Raw genomic sequence first — 26,631 nt, 5'->3', positions numbered from 1 at the left:
AGAGTGGTTGGGTGGGCAAATATACCAACATAGTAACTATTTACAACCAAGGGAAGCTTTAGAAGGGTTACAGAATAGCACACTCAAAATGACAGGCTGTTTTTGTTGGTGACAGATTGATGGATTTACTTGGAATTGCTTACTAACCCCAGGAATCTTAAACTCTTGAAAAAGTAGATAGATCCAAGTGGGCAGCCGTGTTGGTCTGAAGCAGTAGAACAAAGCAGAAATCAAGCTGCACCTTTAAGACCAACCGATTTTTATTCAGAACGTGAGCTTTCGTGCGCTCTCTTAAGCACACTTCATCAGACGAGGGAATCAGATATTGTGAGCTAAAATACAAGCAGTCTGGCAAACTAACTGGTCACATGGTCACATAAAACAGTGTGGCTAGGCCATTTGGTCTGGATAGCCATAAAAGGTAATAAATTCTCTGCCAAATGTGTTTCTGCAAATCTAGGTGAATCACAAAAGGACATGTAAATCCAACTTGTAGTCCACTTGAAAAAGTGTCAGCTTGTCTTTCAGGATTTTTCCAATCCTCTCACAAGTCACTAACATGCTTTATCTCTGAGGTAACCTAGCCTGCCTACCACAGAATACCAAACCCAATCCTGACTCTCTATAGCAGGGGTGTCCAAACATGACCTGCAAGGTTGGATGCACCCCCACAGGGCTCCTATCAGGCCTGATAGCAACTCACTGTCATCTTCTTCCTTCCCCCTCTCTTGCTTCCTTGTGCATCTCAGCTTGACAGGCTCCCGCAATCTCACAGGAGCTACAGAGCAAAAGAGCTTGCTTTGCCAGGCTCTCTCAATCACAAAGGTGTTACAAAGTATGAGAACAGCAGAGCTACTGAGTCAAGCCTCTCTTCCTTCTATTGACTGAGGCTCCTCTCCTTCTTTATCCCCTGACTTTGCCTAGTTCCCTAAATCTCAGCACCTTTAAGACCAACAAAGTTTTATTCAAGGTTTGATCGTTTTGCTTTGCTACACACAGAGAGAGTGTTTGTGTGTGTGTATTTTTGTTGGGATTGGGTCTCTTAGGTGCAGCTGGGTTTGTCTCCCTTTTATCACTGTATTTATGCCCTCATGATCCAGTCTTTTTCAGTAGAAAAGCATGTGAACTATTTAGATGAGGAATAAAACAAGGCAATGACGTGGATTAGGTTGAAAGTGTGTGTCCAGACCAAGTTCACCCAGCACATTTTCTTTGATTTTTCTTTTACATTTTCCTTTTATTTTCTCTGATTGATTAAAGATTTTGAACGTAGACTTCCCAGATAGTAGGCTGATATTGGCCACTATACATTGCTATTTCTCTACTATTGCACTGCCTTGTAGGAACTGTAGTTATTTCTCTGGGGAAGACTGTAGTTTTGTAGACAAATACATAACCCTCAGTCTTTGGCGTGGTGCGTTCACATGTTCTCAACAAGCACAAGAAGCAACTTATGTACAAAAGCTCACGATGCCCAGTCATTACATATTTTCCCCTGTGTCTTAGGCTCAAAGCACTGACCATGAGATTTCTGTAATGATTGTCAATAAATCAGAAGTAGTTTTGCAGCTGACAGATACACTCCTGAACAGCATGCTCAAGATTGCTACAGCACAGACACTGTCTCCAGATTTTGATGCAATAATTCAGAGCGAGAGGTATCAATTATCAGAGATTGTTAAATAAACAAAACACTGCAAGAGTGCTAATGTTTTAAGCATTATTTTAAGTTTTAAAAAATCTTTAATTGTGTTTGTCTGTGTTGTTTATAAACTTTATGTCTCCGCTACCTGGCATAACATTTTAGAACACACATGGCCTGACCCAACAAGGTCTCATTTATGTCAGATCTGTCCCTCAAATGATGATGATGATGATATTAGATTTATATCCCGCCCTATATTCTGAATCTCAGAGCAGTCACAATCTCCTTTACCTTCCCCCCACACACACAACAGACATCCTGTGAGGTGGGTGGGGCTGAGAGGGCTATCACAGAAGCTGCCCTTTCAAGGATAACTCCTAAGAGAGCTATGGCTGATCCAAGGGCATTCCAGCAGCTGTAAGTGGAGGAGTGGGGAATCAAACCCAGTTCTCCAAGATAAGAGTCCGCACACTTAACCACTGCACCAAACTGGCTCTGCTCTACAGGCTCCAGAAATGTTCAGAGATGGTTTGCCATTGCCTGCCTCTATGTAGCACCCTTGGACTTTCTTCAGGGTCTCCCAACCAAATACTAACCAGGGCCAACCCCACTTAGCTTCTGAGATTTGACAAAATCAGGCTAGCCTGGGCCATCCAGGTCATGATGCTGGAAGTACCTTTTGTTAATCGAAAATGACCTTTGAAGCCCCTGTGTAGAAAGTATCCTTGGAATTTATGGCACCCCTCCTGCATGAGCTTTCACGTTTTGTGTGATAAGCTACTAGCTTTTTGTAATGGTAATGCTAATCATGAAGATATCAAGGCAAAGCAGTGTAGACTGCTGTTGTTATGTATCTCTTTAGGGGTGGTGTGTCTAGGTTGGCCCTTCTTGCCCCAGCTTTCTATTCATTTACTTCTTAGCTGTCAAATAGCAAGCCTTTATTGGCATAAAACAGATTTAGCAGTAAAATAGCAACATAAATAATATAAAATCCTAGATTATAGAGTACATAGAGAGCTAAAATACATAAAATAAGTAAAATATATATGAGTCGAGTTTAGCCAAATTAAATAATTAAAACAAATAAAATGTGGTCATTCCAGAACCATTCTCTGTCATATTTCCTTGGCCTGTTGGAGAAATTTAGCCACCATCAAAGTTATCTCAGCGCAAGTGTCATTTAAAAGTTTGTGGACTTTGCCTAAATCAGCACAGCACAGCCCAACATATCTGCTAAGATAACTTTCAAGTATATACAACGAATATCATCATAAAGAGGACAGTTCAGTAATATATGGGAAATAGTTTCAATACACTTGGAATTACAAAGACAGTGTCTATTAGAGTACTCAATCCTGTTAAATCTACCAAATAGGATAGCAAATGGTAATGTATTACATCTCGTTAACGAGAACGCACGCCGTTGCTGTGGAGCTTGCAGAGAGGAGAAATACAACGCTAATTTCCCTACTGAGAGAGGAAGTTCGAAATTCAGCAGGGAGCAGGACTTGTTGGCCAGGCTATATAACGTTTGCATTTCAATATCTAGAATTCTGAGCTTAAGTTTCAAAAAAGCTTCTTTTAAGGATAGCATAAGAAGTGAATCTAAATCAATGCCCATAGATTTTATTTCCTCTCAATAAATACTAGCCAATTGACAAATTAGATTCTGAGAGCAGTTGATATAAATGGAAATGTAGCCATAGCCAGTATTTAAGTGACATTAGCCATGCTTGTGTTTCCACAAGATTCGTCCCTGTTTCTAAACACAAAACCGCATATGGTACGCACTTCGGGAATCCCAGAATTTTCCGTAGGAATTCTGATTGGACACCTTCAATGTTATTATCCAAGGCTGTGATCCACACTGGGACCCCATATAAAAGCTGCGGTATCGCTTTAGCCTTAAAGATTTTTAGCGCAGCTGGGATAAATTGATTGCCTCTGCTGTAAAAGAAGCGCTGGATAGCTGCAACGCTAACATTGACTGACTTAATTATACAGTTACGATGATTAGTCCAAAGTATGTTATATTGAAAATGAATTCCTAGGTATTTGTAGTATTTTACTTGTTCTATCTCTTTGCCGCCTATTGACCAGTTGGTTTCCAAGATTTGGAAAAAACAACAATTTTAGATTTGTCATAGTTCAATAGGAGCTTATTGTTGTTAGCTGTCATTCCTCACAAAGCAGAATGAGGTCCAGTTGCTTGTGTGCGCAACTCGTTCCTTCTTGTGGCAATTGTATTGTGCTCTGTGAATAGCATGCATGGAGAAAAATGAATCAGGGTGTTTAGTGATTTTTTCAAAATGTTCAATTTAGTTGATTTAATCACAGCTATTCAAAAATTCTTCAAAAACATAATATATATATATATATAGGGTCACTAAGAAAACTGTTATATTGGGTTTAAAACATTTTCTGAGATTTATGCAGTTGCTTGCAATGCTGTTGCAAAGCTAAGTAAATCCTGCCATAGGCAGAACAACAAATGTCAAAAAGCAGTCCCTGGACAACAGTAAATTATTGGAAAGTTGACATGGCATTTTGTAAGTATAGAGGAACCAAACACATATTATTCTTTATAGATTGATGTTTGGAGAAAGAATTTGAAAGCTATGCAATGGTCTGGTCCAGCCTGACCATATGGTTGTGCTTTTTTTTTTTTTAAAAGATGTTTTAATCATTAGGGTAATGATTAACCCAGGCATATGAACAGTCCTATTTTTAACTCTGTAAAGCTACAGCTGGTGAATAACTTTTAACCTGAATGCTTGTTTACAATATCTGGAATTAGTAGATGAACCATAACATAGGAGCAAAGGAACTATAATTTGTGTTTCAGCCACTCCAAAATAATATCAGAAAGTCAATCAAGAATTGCAGTGGGTTAGTGTGACAGATAAAAGCCCTGTGGCGCAGAGTGGTAAGCTGCAGTATTGTATTCTAAGCTCTGCTCATGACCTGAGTTCGATCCCGGCAGAAGCTGGGTTCAGGTAGCCGAATCTAGGTTGATTCAGCCTTTTATCCTTCTGAGGTCAGTAAAATGAGTACCCAGCTTGCTGGGGGTAAAGTGTAGATGACTGGGGAAGGCAATGGCAAACCACCCCATAAAAAAGTCTGCCTTGAAAACGTCATGATGCGACATCACCCCAGAGTTGAAAATTACTGGTGCTTGCACAGGGGACTAACTTTACCTTTAGTGTGACAGATAAATTTCAAGTTCCACTCCAGAAGCCTCAGCCAATCACTTTCAAGTGGTGGACTGAAATACTGGAAAGCGGGGGGGGGGGGGGGGGGAGAAGTCTGGCAGTTTAACTGCTGGCCAACTGGCAGAGTAAGGGATTGTTGGATTTTGGTGTGAGAAGGATTAGGTCTGCTGGCTAAGCAGGAAGTCTATTAGGGACTTTAGGTATTTTGAAGATAGATAGGGCTTGGCTGTCATTGCTGTCACATCACAGTGGGAGAAAACAACCCCCCCTTTATTTTGTTACCCTATTTGGAATTTCAGAAATTCATCAAAACTTTCCTCCCAACTAAACTGATCCTTTTATTGTTTATACATATTTAACAATCTTAAAAATGAATTAAACTGTACTTTATATGAACATTTATATGGACATGGGATGGGACGGTGGCTCAGTGGTAGAGCATCTGCTTGGGAAGCAGAAGGTCCCAGGTTCAATCCCTGGCATCTCCAAAAAAGGGTCCAGCCAAATAGGTGTGAAAAACCTCAGCTGGAGACCCTGGAGAGCCGCTGCCAGTCTGAGTAGACAGTACTGACATTGATGGACCAAGGGTCTGATTCAGTATAAGGCAGCTTCATATGTTCATATTTATTTATTTAGAAAAATGATATACTGGCTCTCCAGAAACCTACTTGAGCGTCTTTTTTAACAAGCCCTTTACAAACTGCAATGAGAGTTCTTTTGGGACATAGAAGGGGGTTTTTTTGTGGGGGGGCGGGGAGAAGTACCTAGGGAAACTGGTCAAGAATTCAATTACACATGCTATCCATCAAGAACACAATATCTCTACCATCTGTATATTTACTAATGATAATTTGGGATCAAGAAGCTTTACAAAAGAATCACAACTTGCTATTTCTTTAAAAGTTAAACTCAAGAACACCAGTCCACAGATCAATACATGAACATTTATTTTTGCAGTATGGGTTTCTTTGCTGTATATAGACAAAAACTCAATTACATACAACATCTGAGAACCAGTTATGTAAAACAAACAAAAATTCCAATGAACACAACCAAATCTGGCAAAGTTTCACATGCCACACTATCAAATACATTTATTATCACCAGTTGATTGTATTTTATTGCACACTAAGCTCATGAATACACTGATATCTAAACTTATATACTTTTTTTTTACTTTCACTTGATATGTCAAATTTAAAAATTAACATATAAGCATATATTTAAAACAACAACAACAAAGTAGTAGTAAAAACAGTTCAAAATTTGGAACAGAACTTTGCACTAATTTTACACACAGAACATGACCAAAAAGCAAGCAGATTTCTGAACTTTGTTCCCAGTAATAGAGCAACAGAGGTAGAATTGGTTTCCATAACAACTATTTGTTTCCAATGTAACAAAGGCTTTTATTTCAAGCCACGTGTCATATTCCAGTCCCAATACTCAGTGAAAGCATTTTGATAAAAAGTGATGACCTCTTTTCAATATATTTTTGTATACTCTCCAAAACGTTTTCTAGCAAGGTTCAGAATCACAGGCCAGAAACATTAGCAAACAACTGAAATAAGAGTTTTACAATAGTCCAAAAACAAATTGCACACTTTTTCACTTACTTTAAATTTCACATGCAGAGCAAAATGTCTCCGCCTTCAGTTTCTAAAATGAGCAATGGATTTCAAAGTATATATGAAAAAGCACTACTAATACTTTTAGGGTTGCCAGCTCAGGGTGTGAAAATACCTGAAGATTTTAGGGGTGGATATGGGGAGGGTGGGGTTTGGATAGGGGAAGGAGCTCAGTAGAGTATTATGCCATAGACTTCACCCTTCAAAGCAGTCATTTTCTCTAGGGGAACTGATCTCTGTCATTTGGAGATCAACTGTAATAGTGGCAACACCAAATACTTCTAAAGTATATCAACTTCCCAAGACTTAATGGGGATATTGGTTTCTTATCTCACTAGTCACTACATATGCCAAGCTTATTTAGTCCTTACATCTGTATTCCTACTCAGAAGGGCTATATGTACTCTTTATTTTAGTATATTTATTTGGGAAAGCAGGTTAGAATTGTAATGTAATGCAATTAATATTAGAATATTGCACCCTTCTTAAATCTTCGTTCGCGAAGCCAAGCCGAGAGAGAGAGAATGTCATTTAGAAGGTATATTGGAATGTATTCTGGTAACAGAGGAGACATTACATTTGGAGTGTAACAACAGAGTCTCAGGGTGTGTTCACACTGCAGTAAATATATTTATAGGTATAAATATATAAGTTTTGCAAACTGGATTTTTACTGTGTAAGAATAGCAAAAATCTAGTTTCAAAATGTATTATTTAGTGTAGTGTGAATGCACTCTCAGTTAATTATTCACACTCCACAATTAAGAATGATACCAATGCCATAATTCTTGTACCAATGCTATAAGCAATTCTTAATCAGAATCAGTTACATAAAAGTGGATTTTCTTTTTTTCCTCCTCCTGTGAAACCAACCAGAAACAGTCAATGCTTACAAAGCAATATTTGGTACAGAAGATCTGACAACAAAACTAGTTTGTTTATCTCAATATGGTAACTCTAGGTTCTTCAGTATTACAGTTCTAGCTTGTCAATGAAACTGGTCACTAAAAAACAAACACACATACACATAAGCAGATATTTTAAATCTTCCAGATACCGCAACAATCAATAACAGCTTGTAATTTTCACTAGCCTTGCACCACTAAAATAACTAATGCAAATCTTGGGTAATTCTGGTTCAGATACCGCTGTAAAAGTAGCTTCCAGTTCAAATGAATTCTAACAGATTCTAATATGATAAACCATAACCCCATCAATCAGCAATAGTTAACAAAAGGACCCATGTCAGCCATTCAGCATGTCAAATATTTTTTGTCATTTCTGACACTTGAAATTGGGTTTAGATAGAAGACATGCACCTGAGGGCATGCATACCATAACCCAGTCTGTCCTCCTTTTAAGCTGTGGTTTGCGTGGGAACAGTCTAACATTTAGTCTAACATTAAGACAGCTGTTGATGGCTCCTCTTGCACATAACTCTTTGTTACCAAGATTAGCATATGGCAGCTTGTATCTCCAGCAGTTTGGTGAAAATGCAACGAGTCATGTTTTTAAAAATCCTGCATAACTCTTGGTTGACCATAATAATTTACTTAAACTGCAATCTCTGTGTGTGTGTCTCCAAGTATGAAAAAAATGTTTTACTTATTATTTCTTTGCTCCCAATATTAACATTGTTGTTGACAAAAATACCTTTATAGACTGTATAGAACTGAACAAATTCCTGTCGATTTAAAGAAGAAAATAATCTTTCTCTAGCTAGATGCTGGAGCAGTACCTAGGCAGACAAATAAAGCACAATGAGGAAACTGTTCTGTTTACTCAAGATAACAAATAAAACATAACCCTGTACAACGAGTTTCTACTAAAAGACGTCGCCCCGTCCAAAGTCCACTGAATTCAATGGGCTGAGAAGGGGTAACTCCATTCAAGATTACACTGTAAAAGTTCTAGCTTCAGTCAATGCTGGAGGTGGTGGTGGAGGTGATGATTATACTGTTGTTGCAATAAGAGAACTCAATGCACTTTGACTGACCTTAGTTTTTATGACTTATTTGGTATACAACACAGCATCCATTCAGCATCATTTTAAAAAGTCAAGTTAAATAAGTTTATTTATAAGTTTTCTGGATTGTTTAACTCTGCTTTTTACATGGCTACGGTATGATTCAAGCCTTTCTAGAGATCCAGCTTTCTGGGCTATGTTTAAGTTGAATAAGTTCTTTAATTATCATTCTTAAAGCAAATTATACCCTACGTATTTATCTAGTCAGACCTTTCACTTACACTCAAGAGCACCATGAACACAAGAACCATCTTGCTGTAGCATTGCATAGAGGCTGGCAGGGCCTTTAAGGACCCAGCGGAGTGCTCGTCAGGCATAGGTTTGGCCAGAAGGTCTCTGCCTGAGTTGAGGATGATTATTGGGAGCTGGAGCTGTTATTAAACTGCTTTCTTTCTAAAGCTAAAATGCCAAAATATTGAGTTGGAATCCAACCAGGTTTTCCACTATTGAAAAAGAGATGTTTTCCCTGGCTGCCCAAAAAGGTTATGCTAAGCAGTATGAGACCCACATGGACAAAAGCCACATGGGGCAGGGGTAGGGTTGCCAAGTCCAATTCAAGAAATATCTGGGGACTTTGGGGGTGGAGCCAGGAGACATTGGGGCGAAGCCAGGAACAAGGGTGTGACAAGCATAATTGAACTCCAAGGGAGTTCTGGCCATCACATTTAAAGGGACCGCACACCTTTTTAAATGTCTTCCTTCCATAGGAAATAATGAAGGATAGGGGCACCTTCTTTTGGGGCTCATAGAATTGGACCCCATGGTCCAATCGTTTTGAAACTTGGAGGATACTTTGGGGAGAGTCACTAGATACTATACTGAAAATTTGGTGCCTCTACCTCAAAAAACAGCAACCCCAGAGCCCCCAAAACCTCCAGATCAATTCCCCATTATACCCTATGAGAATCGATTTCCACATAGAGAATAATGAAGTACTCAGCAGACTCCCCCCCCCCCCCCATTTCTGGCAATACTGAAGGGGGATTGGCCTCTCTACTCACGAGTTGCTGCCAACTTCTTCAAAGTAACACAGACACCCCATCCCAAGAGGAAGCCTTTCAATCAGCGACTGAAGCCTCTGGAGCTAGAAATGCACATGGTCCTCTGGGGGCGGAGCTCCCCCCCCTCCGCCGACCAGACTCCCCGAGGAGACGCCTGTAGCAGCCGGAGAGGATGCAAGGACTACGAGTCCCAGCATGCACCTCACGAAGGGAGGCCGTGTCATTTCCCCCCCTCCCGCTTCCACGTTTTTGGAGATCGGGGCGAAAGGCTGCTAATCCAGGGGTCCCCTGGCAGGGCGGGGGGGTTGGGAAGTCTAGGAAGGGGTGGTAGTAAAGAGGACATTCACTGAGAAAGCTGTCTGGATTCAACCTAATAATGACTAAAATAGACATATCCAGATTAGGTATTCTCTGCCACTAATATTTATTTATTTCCATTTTATTTATTTATACCTCACTTTCTCCCCAAATGGGCCCCCAAGTGGCTTACAAAAATACATTAGAATCAAAGGAGGGGAAGCTTCTGAATCCAGAGCAGGCCTTTCCCCCCTCCTTTTGCTATCAGATTTTCCTCCCAGCTCTAGGCTAAGAGCCAAAAGCCAAGAGCTCTCTGGCTCATGCCTCTGAGCACACCCAAGATTTATGTACTTGTGAGCAGAGGAAAAACCAGCTCAGTCAGATCTTACTCAGTTGCTGCTAGCCAGCTAGCAGACTCTTCCCCCACTCCTGAAATACCTTTGAGCACATCCAAGCTTTAAGTACCTACAAGCAGAGGAGGAAAATTCAGCTAAATCATAACTGCTGCTAGCCAATAAGCAGGGTCTTCCCCACTTCCTCCACTATCAGTGTCAGCTTGTTTTTTTTTCCTGCTCAATACATAAATATCAACTCTTGCCAACATAATCTCATGGATCACAACACGAATTAACTTTGATCCCTGTACGCATAATGACCTGGATTCAAGTCCTAGATCAGCCATGAATTCAACAGATAATAAACACAGTAACCCTGTTCACATTATAGTGAGCACAGATACAACCTATATATACTTGATTTTTTCTTTAAAAATGCACTGAGTACATTCAACTTATATATGGCCCTGTATGTAATTTAAATCCCACATTAATCTTCAACTAGGTTACAAGGTCTTCAGAAAACCAACTCACAAAGATCGCTATTTACACAAAAACTCCAAACACCACCCTTGACAAATGTTTTGATTAGCAGACCATGCAACATGGATATGTGAACCACATTTTCTCAATGATGAACTAAATCATCTAAACCACACACTTCAAGCAAATGACTACTCTAAGAATGAAATCAGAAGAGCAATTAAGCCAAGGATTAAACAAACAACTGAAAAAAAAATAGTCTCCCACAAAAAAAGGTGTTTTTGCCATATATCAAAGGAATCACTGAACAGATTGGAAAATTTATGAAGAAATATAACCTACAATGTTCAGACCCACCAGAAAAATACATCAGATGCTACCATCAGCAAAAGACAGAAGAGACCCCCTCATTTCTGCAGGAGTATACCACATACCCTGCAGTTGTGGACAAATTTACATCAGGACCACACATCGTAGCATCCAGGCAAAAATAAAAGAACATGATAGACACTGCAGACTTGGCCAACCTGAAAAATCAGCAGTGGCTGAATATAGCCTAACTCAAACAGGACACAATATCTTATTCCAAGACACTGTAATGCTGGACAACACATCCAATTACCATGTTAGATCGCACAGAGAAGCCATTGAAATCCATAAACATAAACACAATTTCAACAGGAAGGAAGAAAGTTTTAAAATGAATAGGGCATGGCTTCCAGTCCTGAAAAACACAAATGCCCTACAACTTACAACAGCACTACAGATAAGATCAATAGCCAATCCATATACAAAAGAACCCCCTCAGGTAAACTCCTCCATTAGCACATCACAGCCCAGGAAGACCCCCCCAAAAGATAATGACTCAGCCCTGCCCATCTGCCCGAGTAGATATAAATTACCTGCCTACCAACTTCTTCTCAATTTGACCCAGAGAGCTCCAGTTTTCTGGGTTACATCTCTCAGGATGCCAGTCACAGTTGCTGACAAAACATCAGGTCTCACAATGAAAAGACCACAGCCACACAGTCCAGAAAATCTACAACAAATACCACAGCAACCAATATTTCCCTTTTCTTCTCTTTTGGTAGTACTGTGGTGATAGAAAAAATGCTAAAATACTATGAGAAAAAAGATCTTTGTTGAACAAGGGCTACTGAGGCCACGGACTAAGTGATGCAGATGTCTCAAGTAAATAAAATTAAACTGCAAACTAAATGGGAGCCCAAAGCATTTAGACTCCATCAAAGACAAAGTAGGAAATAAACCTACAAAACACTATGGCTTAATACGGAAAGTGCTTGCTTGGAATTAAACAGTGGAATCCACCATGTGGAATTTATTTATTTTTTCTACAAATACATTAAGCATCATCGTACCTCCCTGTATAGATGCAGGCACTTGACTGTAAAGGAAATGTTCAAGGACTAAGCTAGAGGGATATGTGGTAAGCACTAGCCACTCAGGGATTCCAGATTCAGTTTTTCCAAAAGCCATTTAAGCCATCTCTGATACTTGGTGGAACATCAAAAACAGCATCTAATACATGAAGAGTGGTGAGAAAGACTTGGTGTGTAGTACAAGCCTTTTCATGCATTCAAAGGGACTCTGAACAGCAGTCAAAGATTGTAACTTGTTTGAAAGTGACATCCTCATTTGCAGGTACTTTTGAAGATTTTTTTTAAAAAGTCAGGAAATGCAATCTTGGATCTCCTACAGTGACCAGAAGTTTGGACCATACATCCACAGAGTCTAAGATTAAAAGCTCTGCTTAACAATGAAATTTACTGGAGGCTACTGATCAGCTCATCCTATTTCATAGTGATAAACATTAAGTCTTCAACTACACATTATGTGAGAAACCCGTATCTGGATCTCTTAACATTTTTCATCCTTCAAAGGTGGTGGTGGTGTGGAATTTTGATCTGGGTTTCTATGCTGGAATAGTATCATTCTACTCTTCAGCAGAAATTGCCTTAGTATGGATTGCTTACAATGTAAAATACAGTAGTTTTGAGGGGCTTGTATTTTTATAAGGGGAAGAGTAGAGCATGTGAAGAAAGCTATAATAAAAACATTGATATCTTTTTTCTATAAATGTGTGTTACACTTTGATATTTGTGATAATGAAAAAAATAAATTATTTAAATGAATTAATTCAACAAAACAATAAATTAATAAAAAGTAATATAATAAAACAAAATTCAAAACAGAATTTAAAACACAGGGCTCTCAGTATCTTTATCCATTTGGTTGATTCTCGTTTTAATTATAACTATGCTGTTAAAGCTTATTTAAATAAAATACGGTTTTGGTTACCTACTCAAAGCTCTTAAAGAAAAGAGCTAACTGGTGAACCAGTGCTAACTGGTGATTAAAAACCAATACTGAAGGGCAGGCAAGAGTCAGTACTTACTGGGCCAGAAATCAAGCAACAGAACTCATCCAAAAGAAAAATGCCACAGGAACTACAAATGGCAATAGATTCTTATCATGATGGTAATCTGTCAGAGTAATTGCACTGTTCTATTTTAAAGGAGACTTTTGAAAGCTGCTTCCCTATAATAGTATGTGACAAGCGAGCAACCTCACATCCATGCTTTCAATTCTTTTACTCCATTTACAGCGCAATCCAGGGGGGGGGGGGGCTGAAAGCACTGTGGAAGCGAACTTACCGCTATGCCGGCGATATGGAGACCTATCCCGGCGGATCCTCCTCCGTGCCGGCAGAAATGGAGCGTGCGCCACTCTCCGGATGCCGCAGCATGCCGTCGCCATGGGCTGATGGCGAAGCACCGCAGTGCCGCACTTGCGGCGCAGGGCAGCACTTTGGAGCAGGAGGGGGCTGACCCAGGGGCGAGGCCGCTGCTGGTCATCTTCCAGAGAGCTTTCGGTGCAGGAACGCCCCCCCATCAGGCGCAAAGTTGCACCACGCAAAATGCTGGCGTACCCCATAGGCACTAATGGAAGCAGAAAGCACATGCTGGCACATGCACAGCAGCGCAGAAACCCATTTGGAAGCCATCTTATCGCCCCACCAATCCCCTCCCACTCCGGGCTGGTCACAGCCTTGCTCCTGCACCCAATCAGTGCCCTCCCTACAAAGGTTTTGACTCCTGCCACGCACAACTCCTCAGGGAGGGCAGGGCGCACGGCATGGCACTCTGCTCCGGAGGGCCATGCCGTGCAGACTTAGCGCGAGGAGGGGTGCACTTGGTGGAGGGAAAGGCACATAGAAGAATGTTAGTTAAGTCAGAGAAGCTGGACTTGGGGGGAGGTGAGCTAAGTTTGGGCTGCCTGCTTAACCACTTGTGCTTCCCAGTCCTAACAGGTCTCGCTTCCAGAGCCCCCCGTATGGACGGGTAAGTCTGGCTAGGAGTCCCCATGGCCCCCAGCCCCCAAGACTGTCCAGCGTGGTTGCGGCTTCAGGCAGGGTGTCAACCAACGCAAATGTGCATGTGGGGATGCACCCTGGCTGTCCATCTCACTGGCAGCCCCTCCACCCCGTGTCTCGGGCATCCCCATGCCGGGGTGAAGGGGGTGCGACACATGTTCCGGCTTTCCGCAGCCCAGCCAGAGTCTCATCATCTAGGGCAGGTCCAGCCACTCATGCTGGCCCCCACCACGGCTGCCATGATTACAGGCTCGCATGCGATTCAGCTGGACGTGATGCAGGACAGCTGGAATTGTGTAGGATGGCTCCACCATAGGCAGCCAGGACGCTCACTCTGCTCCCCGCAGGCTTGCCCAGGGCTGGAGTCCTATGCCTGCAGCCGGCGAGGCTCCCCGCCCCCCGTCTCTTTGTCTTTCAGGTGTGTGCACTGCACACAAGCCTCTGCGGTTGCCAGAGCACAGCCGGACAGCCCCATCAGCCCCACAGCTGTTGGTGCGTCCCCCGGCAACAGCATTTCAGACTGCGGAAGCCAGGAACCTCCATGCGCGAGCTTGCTCTTTCTGCTTGCAGATCAATAAACTTAGCCCAGCATGCCCACCTCATCTTCTGTGTCTTTCACTTTTACCACCTCGCCCCGGCCCCCTGTATTCCCCGCGCACTCTGCTCGTGGCCGTCGCAAGGGCATGACTCTGTGGCTGGGGGGACTCTCGGGGCACCCACTTAGTGCAATTGTGTGGGAAATGCAGTGGGTGATAGTGGTGAAGGGCAGGGGCTGATAGGCGGCGAGGCAGACACTTGTCCGGGGCTGCACCAAGTGTCAACGCTGCCTGGGTCTGTGATGGAGCTGATAGAGGTGCCGCATTCAGGGTAGGTGCCCACAGAAAAGGGGACGGCCCAGAGAGGTGACTTGGCTGACCAAAAATAACGGCGGCTGGACGGCAGGCTCAATAAAAAGGGAAGCTAGTCATGTGAGCACTCCTGCCACAGGGCGGCCACGAACCCACAGGCCCAGCATTATGAGGCGAGGGAATAGCTCGCTAAGCCAAGCCGCCTCCGCTGAGTTCTGAGGCGGCTTACAGCTGCTACATGCCAGGGGTGGGGTTGGTCCTGGCTGAGAGTGTCGGCATGGTCAGCTCCTCTCGGCCCCCTTCGGAGCGGGCTCAGTGGGGTCACGCAGGGGTCACAAGCAGAGGGCGGCTTGGGCCGCAGCGAGGGCTTCTGGATATGCAAATGAAATAAACCTGTGTACTTGAAGGTGCACCTGCTCAGCCCAAGGAGTACGTGGGGAGGTGTGAGTGGTGGCTATCGTCCCCGTTGGCCGCTGTTTGCCGAGGGATGGCTTCAGCTGGGAGTTCAGTCTGTGGCCACTCACACTTCACAGAATGCCTGCTCTGGTGCCCTGCCTGACAGTCCCACGGCCTCAGCATACGGGAACCCTGCCGAGGTGCGCCCGGCATTGCACAGGGGTTCCCGGGTCCCCTCACTATGTTTTTCTACCTTGTCATTGTTTTTTGTGTCTCCCCCCAGGACTTCAGCTCTGCCTGCCATTTTGTCGTCTTCCCCATGCCTTTTCCAACAAGTGCATGAATTTTTTAAGGGATCCCGAGAATGGTCCCGACAATCCTGGTTGAATAACAATGAAGTGCCCAAGTGGTATCAACATACATGGGAGTGCGCGGTGTCCCCCTGGTGTCCTCGGGTGTGAGAGGCTGCACTCACGGCATGCTTTCATCCCTGGGTGCCCTGCCCACGCGTCGAGTGGCCCATATGTGAGCTTGCACATGCTTCCGATGCAAGTGCCCCCCAAAGTCCTGCTGGGCAGCGGCCCATGCCCCCGCCTCCTCATTCTCCCACATTGGCGACCCGGGGTTTGGGAGGGGCAGGTCCTGGGGGACCAGCAGGCATTGACGGGTGGCAATGTTGTGTAGCATGATGCACACAGCGACCAGCTTAGCCACAGGCAGGGGCTGCGTGCTGCGTCGGCCACCTGTGTGGTGCAGGCAGTGGAACCTCATCATCAGCTGCCCGAAGGCATGCTCGATGACCATGCAAGTGGCCCTGTGCGCCTGGCTGTATGCTGCCCGGTCCTCGGGCGTGTCCTCCTGGTAAGGCATCAGCAGGTAGGGCAGCAATGGGTACCCTCGGTCACCTGTGGAGGACAGGAAGGTGAGGACGGGATGGGAGGGGTGCCCCACGCTGCCACCTGGTGGACTTACCTAGCAACCACCCCTGGCCATCCAGCCAGGCTGCCAGGTGGCGATTGAGGCCCGAGGACATGAAGATCTGGGTGTCGTGTACATTCCCTGGGAACTTCGCCACCAGACCTGTGAAGAGTCCCTGGTGGTCGCAGGATGCCTGCACGACGAGGCTGTAGAAGTGCTGCCTGTTTCGGTACACTATGGGATCCTCCTGCGGGGCCACCAGGGCAACATGTGTGCAGTCCACAGTCCCCATGACATTGGGAAACCCCGCGACTGCAGTGAAGCCAGCTCTGGCAGTCCGCAGCTCCTCCTCGCCTGTTGGGAACTGCACATGCTACTGGAGGCGCTGACGCATGGTGTCTAGGAAGGAGTGGAGGCAGAGGCTGCCTGACAACTGGGAGACCTCCAGGACCTCGGCCACCATGCCCTGGAAGGAGCCGGTCACCAGGAAGCGCAGAGAGATGAGGATCTGCTGAAAGACGGGAATGGGGCGGGGGCCAGTCACCTGGCTGCAGAGGCTCATCCCAATCTGCTCACACAGGTCCTGGATGGTGGCGCGGTTCAGGCGGAAGTGGTCCAGACAGGTGGCATCCTCGAGACGCAAAGTGCTCAGGCGCTCCCAGTATCTGTGTGCCCGACAGTGTCTCCGCCGCCACCGTGCAACCCACACATAGAGAGAGGGGAGAATGTGCAGCGGCCGCACTCGGCCGCTGGAGCTGTGAGGGGCCCTGTACGAGCGGCAACATGGGGCCGTCGAGACCAACAGATGCCCTGCTGGTTTCCCGTGGAAAAGCTGGGCAGGGCGGCGTGAGAGCCAGTCTGGTGTAGTGTTTAAGTGTGCGGACTCTTATCTGGGAGAACCGGGTTTGATTTCCCACTCCTCCACTTGCACCTGCTAGCATGGCCTTGGGTCAGCCATAGCTCTGGGAGAGGCTGTCCTTGAAAGGGCAGCTGCTGTGAGAGCCCTCTCCAGCCCCACCCACCTCACAGAGTGTCTGTTGTGGGAGAGGAAGGTAAAGGCAATTGTGAGCTGCTCTGAGACTCTTCGGAGCCGTCGAGACCAACAGATGCCCTGCTGGTTTCCCGTGGAAAAGCTGGGCAGGGCGGCGTGAGAGCCAGTCTGGTGTAGTGTTTAAGTGTGCAGACTCTTATCTGGGAGAACCGGGTTTGATTCCCCACTTCAGGCGAAGACTGAAGCTGGCTGTCCAGCACCTGCGCATTGTGATGTCGGCAGGTCCAGCACCCCCCGCTGCCCCCAGAATGTCAGGAGAGCCGTCAGGAGGCGCCGAATCAGGGAGAGGACATTGAGTGAGGAGGTCAAGGATGCCACAGTGGGTAACCTCCATCTGTCCACAGATGATGAGTGGCCTGAGTCTCCTCAAGGTGCGGCAATGAGCGCGGGGCATCCGCGAGTGGCCACTCGTGCCAGCATCTGACCCCTGTCCCGCAGGTAGTCGCTCCGTGACATTGACGGCCAACATTGCTTTGAGTCCTTATTCAAGGGGGATCTGGGGGTGGGGGGAGGTGAGCCATAGACATAGTAAAGAGCCAAAAGACATAGTAAACAGAGCTGTCCGATTTCTCCCATTATTTTCAAGTAACAGAAGCTCTCAAAGAAAAAATAATAATTGTCTCTCTTTCCATAATATAAATTAAATTATAGTACTTAATATGAATAACTAAGTGACCAACCTGTAGAAGTTCTAACTAGATTTAGATATAAAGACAAGATTTTCAGGTTCTATTCTAAAGCCATTCTGGAAATTCAAAGAATTTCAGGTTCAATTCTAAAGCCATTCTGGAAATTCAACGAAATGAAGCCTCTGTGCCAAAGTAACACAAAGAAATAAGCAGCATAATGTCGTGCCCACACCACACTAATGTAAACATGGCACTGTAACCCCTGTGCTAGAGTAGAAGTCAAAGACAGGCAGCACCAGCTGTAGTACTTCAGATTTATCCCATTACGCACAAAAGGAAAAAGGAGAGTTATACTATAGACTAAATAAATAGATACATTAATAAAAAGACTAATTCTGCAGTACAGTACAAGAAATATTTTAAAACACACACACCCCAGATACAGAACACAATCTAAAGGATGAACAAACTATTCCCCATACTTGCGAGATCAGGAAATATAAAACATTCACAACCACCAATTTTCAGTCACTAAAGAATCACTGAATCACTGACAACATGTTTCATTCAGGTGCATTTGCTTCCCACAGATCTCTAAGTATTTGGAAGAGCCTACTCAGTTTAGACCCAAAAGAGATGTGGATATTCCAGACCAGAAATCTATCAAAGCTTTAAATGCTACTTGATTTTGCAGTATATTATCCATCAAGAGGAAACTGTTTTGAAAACCTAATCACCTATAGCAACACATTAGTAAATAGTTTATGGACCTGATTTTTTAAAAAACAAATGAACAACATTCTCCATGAAAGCACTCCTTTAAGACATTTTGGATGATTAAAAGAAATGGCTAAAAAAAATCAACAATTACAATATAAATGATATTTTTAAGAATTACACATTTTTTAGTATTAACTGCAATCCTACAGCCAGTAAGACATGCTTAGGTGCCACCAATATCCACAAGACTTAAAAGCATACAACTGATCAAACAAAAGCTCAGATTGACATATGATATATTCACATGAGGGAAAAAACTATGATGTCCCCTGGAACTTTGCCTTATGTTTTCACTGCAGCAGTTCCCACTGCTGATGAGACAAACCACTTTAAAACCACTTCAGGATTGTTTCTTTGGCAAAAAAAGTAAAGGTAGTCCCCTGTGCAAGCACCAGTTGTTTCTGACTGTGGGGTGACATCACATCATAACGTTTTCATGGCAGACTTTTTAATGGGGCGATTTGCCATTGCCTTCCTCAGTCATCTACACTTTCCCCCATCAAGCTGGGTACTCATTTTACTGACCTCAGAAGGATGGAAGGCTGAGTCAACCCTGAGCCAGCTACTTGAACCCAGCTTCCACCAGGATCAAACTCAGGTCATGAGCAGAGAGCCTGGACTGCAGTACTGCAGCTTTACCGCAAAAAAAGGGGGGTGGGGAGCTGAAATATGAAAACAGTATACAAAGCTGCAGCTGTACACAGAGGACTTGATCTTTCCCCACAAGGGTGCAGCACCTGCACACAGAGCAAAACCCCCCCATCCTGTGAGTGCTTGTGAGCCCTGTTTTCTTCTTCCTCCCTCCCCATTCTGTGCTCCAAATCTTTTCAGTCAAGTTACTCACACTCTGATATTCAAATAATTTGACCAAATAGGAAGGGTGAGAATGAGGATACAAAAGCACAGCAGGGAAGGGTCATGCCCATTAATTTTTCCTGTGCACACTCATTTGATAAATGGATCTTGATGGTACAGATTACACTTCACTTATTCAGTTGATTATGTCTGTTTACATATATTCTTCTCTTATAATAATAATTTTAAAAAACAAGTTTGTCATGAATGAATCAGTTGTTTGCATTTTTAAAAAGGGCATCTCTGTTTTAACACTTACTTCTTGCTTGCTTCACAGACATCAGCAATATTGGAGAAAAGGTGATGGCTTTCTGTTTTGGTCATTGTGGAACTGAGTTCTTTAGAGTTCTTAAACATCCGGATCAGAATATCCAGGCTGAGCAAGTATGAATGTTCAGAAGATATTACTTCAAATATAGCCTGCATGACGAGAAAGACATATTGAAGTCAATCCTTTTGATTTTAGATGAAAAATTATATCTTAGTGTCATCTATTCATAATAGCGTTGCCAGGTCCAACACAAGAAATATCTGGGGACTTTGGGAATGGAGCCAGGAAACATCTGTGATGCCATGTCCTGTGATGTCACTTCCTGGCCAAAGGTCAAGTGATGTCACTTCCCAAGCTTTACCCCCTTCTAATGATGTCACTTCCAGCACATTGCATCGAAACCCTACCCCCAACTGTGAGGTTACATTCAGGGCACTTCCTCAAACCCACCTCATCCTTTGAAGTAAACTTTCAAAATTCAAATTTAAATACACCGACATATATCACCTTTCTACCTTAGAAATCCATGCTGTCTTCTCTGGCCCATTCTCTGGGGTCACTTCCTCCTTCCAAATTTAAATTGACCACCTTACATTGCTTTCTGCCCTCAAATCATCAGCATCTTATTCTCCTCCATTTTATCCTAAAAAACCACCCTGTGAGGTAGGCTGCCCCCCAAGCACCAAGAATACAGCGCATCACTGCTCCATACATAGTGAAGTTACTAATAGCCTCTGATGGACCTTTGCTCTATATGTTTATCCAATCCCTTCTTGAAGCTGTCTGTGCCTGCAGCCGCCACCACTTCCTGCAACAGTGCATTCCACATGTTAATGATGCCTTGGGTGAAGAAGTATTTCCTCTAAGCCTACTGAGCATTAATATCACTGAATGCCCACATGTACTTGTACTATGACAAAGCGGGAAAATACTTCTTTTTGTGCCTTCTCTATCCCATGAATAATTTTGTAAAGCTCTGTCATGTCACTCCTCAGCCATCATTTTGCCAACAGACATCCTGTGAGGTGGGTGGGGCTGAGAGGGCTCTCACAGCAGCTTCTTCAGCCACCACACATGCACTGAAAACAAGAACATAGAGCTGATTGCCCAACCTCTGCCAGGGCAGCTTCTCCCAGTGACAGTGAGAGGGGCTTGTGGCTGCATCCACCCCACCCCCTACATCTCCAGCATGGCCCAGGGGATGGGAAAAAATTCAACACCCCCTGCCCACCCAACCATCCACTTACTTCTCCACGGAGCAAACAACTCAGAGCATGCAAGCCAAGAAGTCCAGTGCCACCTTAAGACTAACAAAGTTTTACTAAAGCTGGAGTGCAGGCTTTCTCAACCCAGGCAGTGGTTTGGCAAACCTAATTCATAACGGTCATCAGACAAGTACACTCAAGTTTTAAAACTCTGTTCTTAGACTGCTGTATCAAAAATCATTCAATGTTTCCTTAACTTATTTCATTTGCACACTACTGTTTCCCCACAAGGAATTGAAAGCAGCATGCCCAGTTTTCAGAAAGCCTCCTATCCAAGCAATGACCAGGCTAGGCCTGCTCAGCATCAGAACTGTTGTTTTATTGTATGCCTTTAACCATACATTAGACCCATGTTTCAAAGGTGCATAAAAGGCATGCTGCTTCAGGGCCATGTCATACATTACAGATTTAGAGTGCATCTTGGTTTTAAAAAAAAAAACAGCAAAAGGCTGATATAGATGTTTAAAATTCACATACATGCACATCAAAATGATACTGCCCTGACCTACGGCCAAGTGTTTTTTTTGTAATTAAATAACCCATGGTGTTGCCTCATATTACTGGTTCGCTATAGTCACATATGCCAGTGTGTGTCAGAAACCCTTTTTTACAATGTATAAAGTCAGCTGGGTGAGAACAGGATGCTTACAATCGAATACGTCTCAGATGTGCATGGTAAGAAATTTGGTAAGAATTTTTTTAACTGCTATAAAGATTTTTAAAAAATGGTTATGTTTGTCCCAACATTGGGAAATATTAAAAAGGTAATATCTCTAAAAATTTGTCTCTTTCTAGAAGTCTATAAAAAAGCCTACAGCATTATCATAAAGTCTATGAAAAAGTCTACAGCATTACCATAAAGAACACTTAAGTCTTTTTGAAAGACCAGCAAAATCCATTGGTTTAGTTGGAAAACCTTGTATAAACAAACTCTCAAGTAATGAAAAACCTCTCAAGGGACACAAGAATTTCTTGACAGTTAAAGCTTCAGCTCCTTGAAAGAAGCTGTACCACATTTTTTACAAAAGGTCAGCTGGCTGAAAAGGAAAAGGGTAAGTCTCCAGAATGCACAGATAGCCACCCACACAAATCCATGCCTGCCAAACTACACTGTACTGCCTATCATCCACCTTCTCTAATTTTTTGCTTTACTCAGTTCAAGATTAGACAGTAACAGAAAGTGAAGTCATTCTCTGCATACTTGATACTGGGGTCTGTTTCAAGTAGCATGTTACCATTAATGTAAAAGATATATTTAGCCTTTGTGTATGCAAAGATGTTTTGGCATTTGAGTTGGGTTCTGGTATGGCTTGCACTGTCATTATCTTTTAAACTATGCCAGCCCTGAAGTATACCGTGTGTGTGTGTGTGTGTGTTCCGCCATCTAGTCACTTCTGACATGATGACGGTATTAATTAATGACTTCCAAAATGTCCTATTGTTAACAGGTTTGTTCAAGTCTTGCAAACCGACGGCTGAGGCTTCCTTTACTGAGTCAATCCATCTCATGTTGCACTGCCTTCAACTTCTCCTGCCTTCTTTGGTATGTCTTACCTTCTCATGATGTGATCAATATATGACAGCCTGAGGTTAGTCATTTTAGCCGCCATAAATATTACTATATCATACTTATAAACGGGATAAGCAGTTCTACTATTATTTTTAAAGAAGTCTACACTTCACAATCAACGACAGGGAAAGATATGTGCTCATTTTTGTATAAATGCCTGGAGGGGATAGAAGAAGCCTTAATGCTAGGATGCTAGTTTCCCACAAATCTTCTTGCCTTCAAATTTCTGCTATCCTTGTCCCCTTCACTACAATCATGAGGAAAGGATTTGCCTAGAAAGAGCTGCAGAGTTCCGTGACTAATTTGTTTCAATCTGTTCTTTTTTTGTTCAGAGAAAGAACATCTAAGCCCTGGTCTTCACTACACTATTTAAAGATTCTTTGTTCCTGGTACTGATGAGAGCCTTCATTGATTCCTTCCCAGTTGAGAAAATCAAGGATGGCCATGCCAGTATGAAAATCAAAATGAGAAATGTGTTGGCCACTTATATCTATTCTGAATTTTTTAAAAAAAGTTTTTAGCAGCTCTCTGAATACTTGACTTGCTCAAAATAAATACAAGAAATGCATAAGCTTATGTATAATCCAGTGAGACTAATCAGAGATGAACAATGAGAACATATTTACCAATTACTATTTCTTAGTGAAGATAAGTGACAGCCCCCCATGAGCAACAGTGTGAAATAGAATTATACTTAATTTGCATGGCATCAATACAAACAGATGTCTGAAGTTTGAGAGTTTATGAATTCTCTGTAGAACGCTTTAGATACCAAATGTGTAGTGAAGCTTTGCATATGGCACTAGAGGATTCAGGTACATTTAATCTGAAGAAGAAAAAAACCACTCCTAACATTTACTCCAGCCTATTTAGTTCTCAGTTTAGCACACCACTGTGAGTGCAGAACTGATAAATTACAACAACCTGGTGGCATTCTCACCCCTTTCTGAAATCCAACAATAATTTTATCCTTTATGCCATTAGACCAGGGTGGGGAACCTTTTTTCTGCCAAGGGCCATATGGATATTTATAACATCATTCATGGGCCATAAAAAATTATCAACTTAAAAAACAGTGCTCCATCGAGGCAGAATGATTCAGGCCAGCAAAATTAATGCAAATAATTGTTTTTCTATTTTGAAGCCATGTGGAGAAAGCCTAATCTGGCACACACACACATGGTCTGCTGCCCTAAGCAAATGAATAGGTCCAGCAGGAACTCAGTAGCATATTAGATCACATCCCCTAATATTAGCATATTAGGCCACACCATCTGGGATAATCAAGTGCAAACTGAACTGTGACGGTAACTTTTCCAGGCCCTGCAGCGATTCTGGCCGGCCGGCCAGGCCCCATGGCACAGTACATCTGGGCCCTGTGATCCCTGCCTGGCCCTGAGAGGCAGCTGGGCCCCATGATCCTCACTGGCCAGCCAGGCCCCAGAGAGGCTACCATATGGCTTGGTTTGGCTGAGCAATCCCTGAGGGCCACACCAAGTGACCTCGCCCTCGGGTTAGAGGTTCCCCACCCCTGCATTAGACATATGAGTTTAAAGAATTCACTCTCACAAGTGAAACAGCACTCAAGTTATCTATGCCAACCACCAATTATTATTTTTCAATAGAATCTGAAGGTATTTTCTGGGTATATTACGGGAGACAGCTTTCATTTCCCATGAGTGCTTATTCTGTGTCCTCTGGCTAGAGAGCAGGAAAGGGTTTACAGAGAACTCTGAAGGCCCATATCTTTCCAGGATACTCTCATCAGCCAACCTGCTCCCATAATCACTCGTCACAATCTCTTTTTGGCTCTTTTCTTCTCAAGCTACTGTCATTGTTCTTTCTTCACCCTAAGATACATGTCATGTACGCCTTGAGATCTGTCCCATCCAGCTGGGCTATCTGATCTTCCAGCTGAGTGTGAGGAGAACACGTGAGAATGACAAGAGACAATACTGAGAAGGCAGAACTTTCTGTGCCATTTCTGTTTGCAGGTGAAGAAGTATGAAAGTTTTCTATTTTCATTGAGGGTTTTTTTTCATGCTAAGGATCATTCAAAGCAGGATTTAATAGTTTAAAACCTTAACGTAAGAATTTATGCAGTTCATTCTAGCACCCTGCTTGGGCAAACCATTCAATATTTTGTCAGGCTCTCCACACTCCTCTGGCAGGCTCCTCTCCTTTTGGTTTGAACTGCAGCTGAAAAGAACTGCCCCAAACTGTGACTCTTCTCTGTTAGCTGCAGAGTCTCCATGTGATCTCCAACACTGACTATATTCAACTAAAAAATCTGATAACTTACACTCACAAAAGGATTCCTTATGCTCTTTCACTGCATTAGCAGGAATGACTGATCTGAGGGGCAGCTCTCTTCAGGTGTTGCTCAAGCCAAAAGGAGGTGGAGGAGCTTATCCATATTCATCAAATGTACAGCAGATGCCTCTAGAGAACAGAGGAGAGGGTTGAGGAGGAGAAAACAGGATATTTTTAGGATCACTCCTCATATTATATTTCAGAAAACAGAAGATATCTCACTATCTGAAAATGTATATACACATGAACACATGAAGCTGCCTTATACTGAATCAGACCCTTGGCCCATCAAAGTCAGTATTGTCTACTTAGACTGGCAGCGGCTCTCCAGGGTCTCAAGCAAAGGTTTTTCAATCTATTTGCCTGGACCCTTTTTAGTTGGAGATGCCGGGGATTGAACCTGGGGCCTTCTGCTTACCAAGCAGATGCTCTACCACTGAGCCACTGTCCCTCCCCTAAATATAGAGTGGAATGTGAGGATAATGGTCAAATAACTGTTCAGAAATAAATACTTTGAACTGCGGGAGTAGGATCGGGCTAAATATAAGGCTTTTCTATGCAGACCACATTTCAGAATCATGTATTTGCATGTATTTGCATGACCTCAGAAAGACTCCAATCAAGCCACCTCATCCTTTTTATCTCATGCTCTCATCATTAGATACTTACTGCAAACCAGATACAGAAGTGTTTATTCTTTATATATCCCTCAGCAACTTTCATTCTAACATGCTTCGCAACTTTCATTCTAACATGCTTCATATTGCTAGGAAGTCCAGATAAAAGAGGCACCTCTGTACCATAACAGAGTGGAGAGGAAATGAAACAGGAAACAATAATTTATTGCAGCTGATCTCCTGAAAGCATACATAAAGCACTGTGCTAATTAATTATTATGTACTTAGTGCGTTCAAATACCTCTTGTCTTTTTCTTTCTTCTTGGCTGATGGTCTGAGATAGACCACTCTTCTTCACCTGAAAGAAATGATAATGCTGAATATTGGGTTTTTTTCTCTTAAGAATATGAAAATAACCATTTCCACCCCTCCAACAGACTAACTCAAATTGGTTGGCTTCACATTTTGGTTTGGTGGTATTTTAAATGTAGTTTAAAAAAAAAGAAAGAAAAAACATTGAAATCTTGTTAACATTATGAAAACACCAAGCAACTTAGTCATTAGAACAGAATAACACAGTTTAGGAAGATAGTCAGGACCCAAACCAAAGTAGATAGTAAATAAAATAAAAATTTCAACTAGTTCTGTATTTCCAAGATACTGAGAACCACCATCCAGCTATGGCTTGGACCCACTGGAGTATTTCCATGGATGGAAGGATGCTTGCCCTCAATGAATGACTTTCCTACCTTTCCCCTCTCTTTTCAGCCCATTGCCCAAAATGCTTCCAAAAATGCTGGTTGGGGAGTAGAATTTTGGGAGGCATTTCAGGTTGTAGCATAAAGCAAAAAAGACATTCTCTGCATGCAGAAATCTTTCTGCCCACAAAAACACTTCAATAGATCCAAGCCTGTATTTACTCAAAAGTAATTCCCACCAAATTCAGTAGGAAATATTCTATAATAAGTATGCTGAATCCTTACCTGTAGGAGGACACTCTGCCATAATCTAATACATTTTGACCACTGTACCATCACAATACTCCAAAGCATGATATTTTTCCACCCTTGCAGGAGCATAATTTCAGACAGATAAGCT

At 43.1% G+C, this 26,631-nt stretch overlaps 1 protein-coding gene across 1 annotated transcript in view; it reads right to left on the bottom strand.

Moving 5' to 3' along the window:
• The window catches only part of ARHGEF26 (Rho guanine nucleotide exchange factor 26), an 80,734-nt gene that overhangs the window by 41,379 nt on the left and 12,724 nt on the right, over positions 1–26,631 (bottom strand). Inside the window, exons 5-6 of the mRNA XM_060242365.1 lie at positions 25,835–25,891; positions 19,757–19,917 (exon numbers count right to left, since the gene is read on the bottom strand). Coding sequence (XP_060098348.1) covers positions 19,757–19,917; positions 25,835–25,891 — 218 coding nt within the window. The remainder of the gene's footprint in view (positions 1–19,756; positions 19,918–25,834; positions 25,892–26,631) is intronic.

Source organism: Heteronotia binoei, chromosome 6 (genome assembly GCF_032191835.1).
Source record: "Heteronotia binoei isolate CCM8104 ecotype False Entrance Well chromosome 6, APGP_CSIRO_Hbin_v1, whole genome shotgun sequence".
Lineage (NCBI taxonomy): Eukaryota > Metazoa > Chordata > Lepidosauria > Squamata > Gekkonidae > Heteronotia > Heteronotia binoei.
The sequence above is the reverse complement of the archived record's forward strand: the minus strand, read 5'-3'. Positions and strand labels throughout refer to the sequence as shown.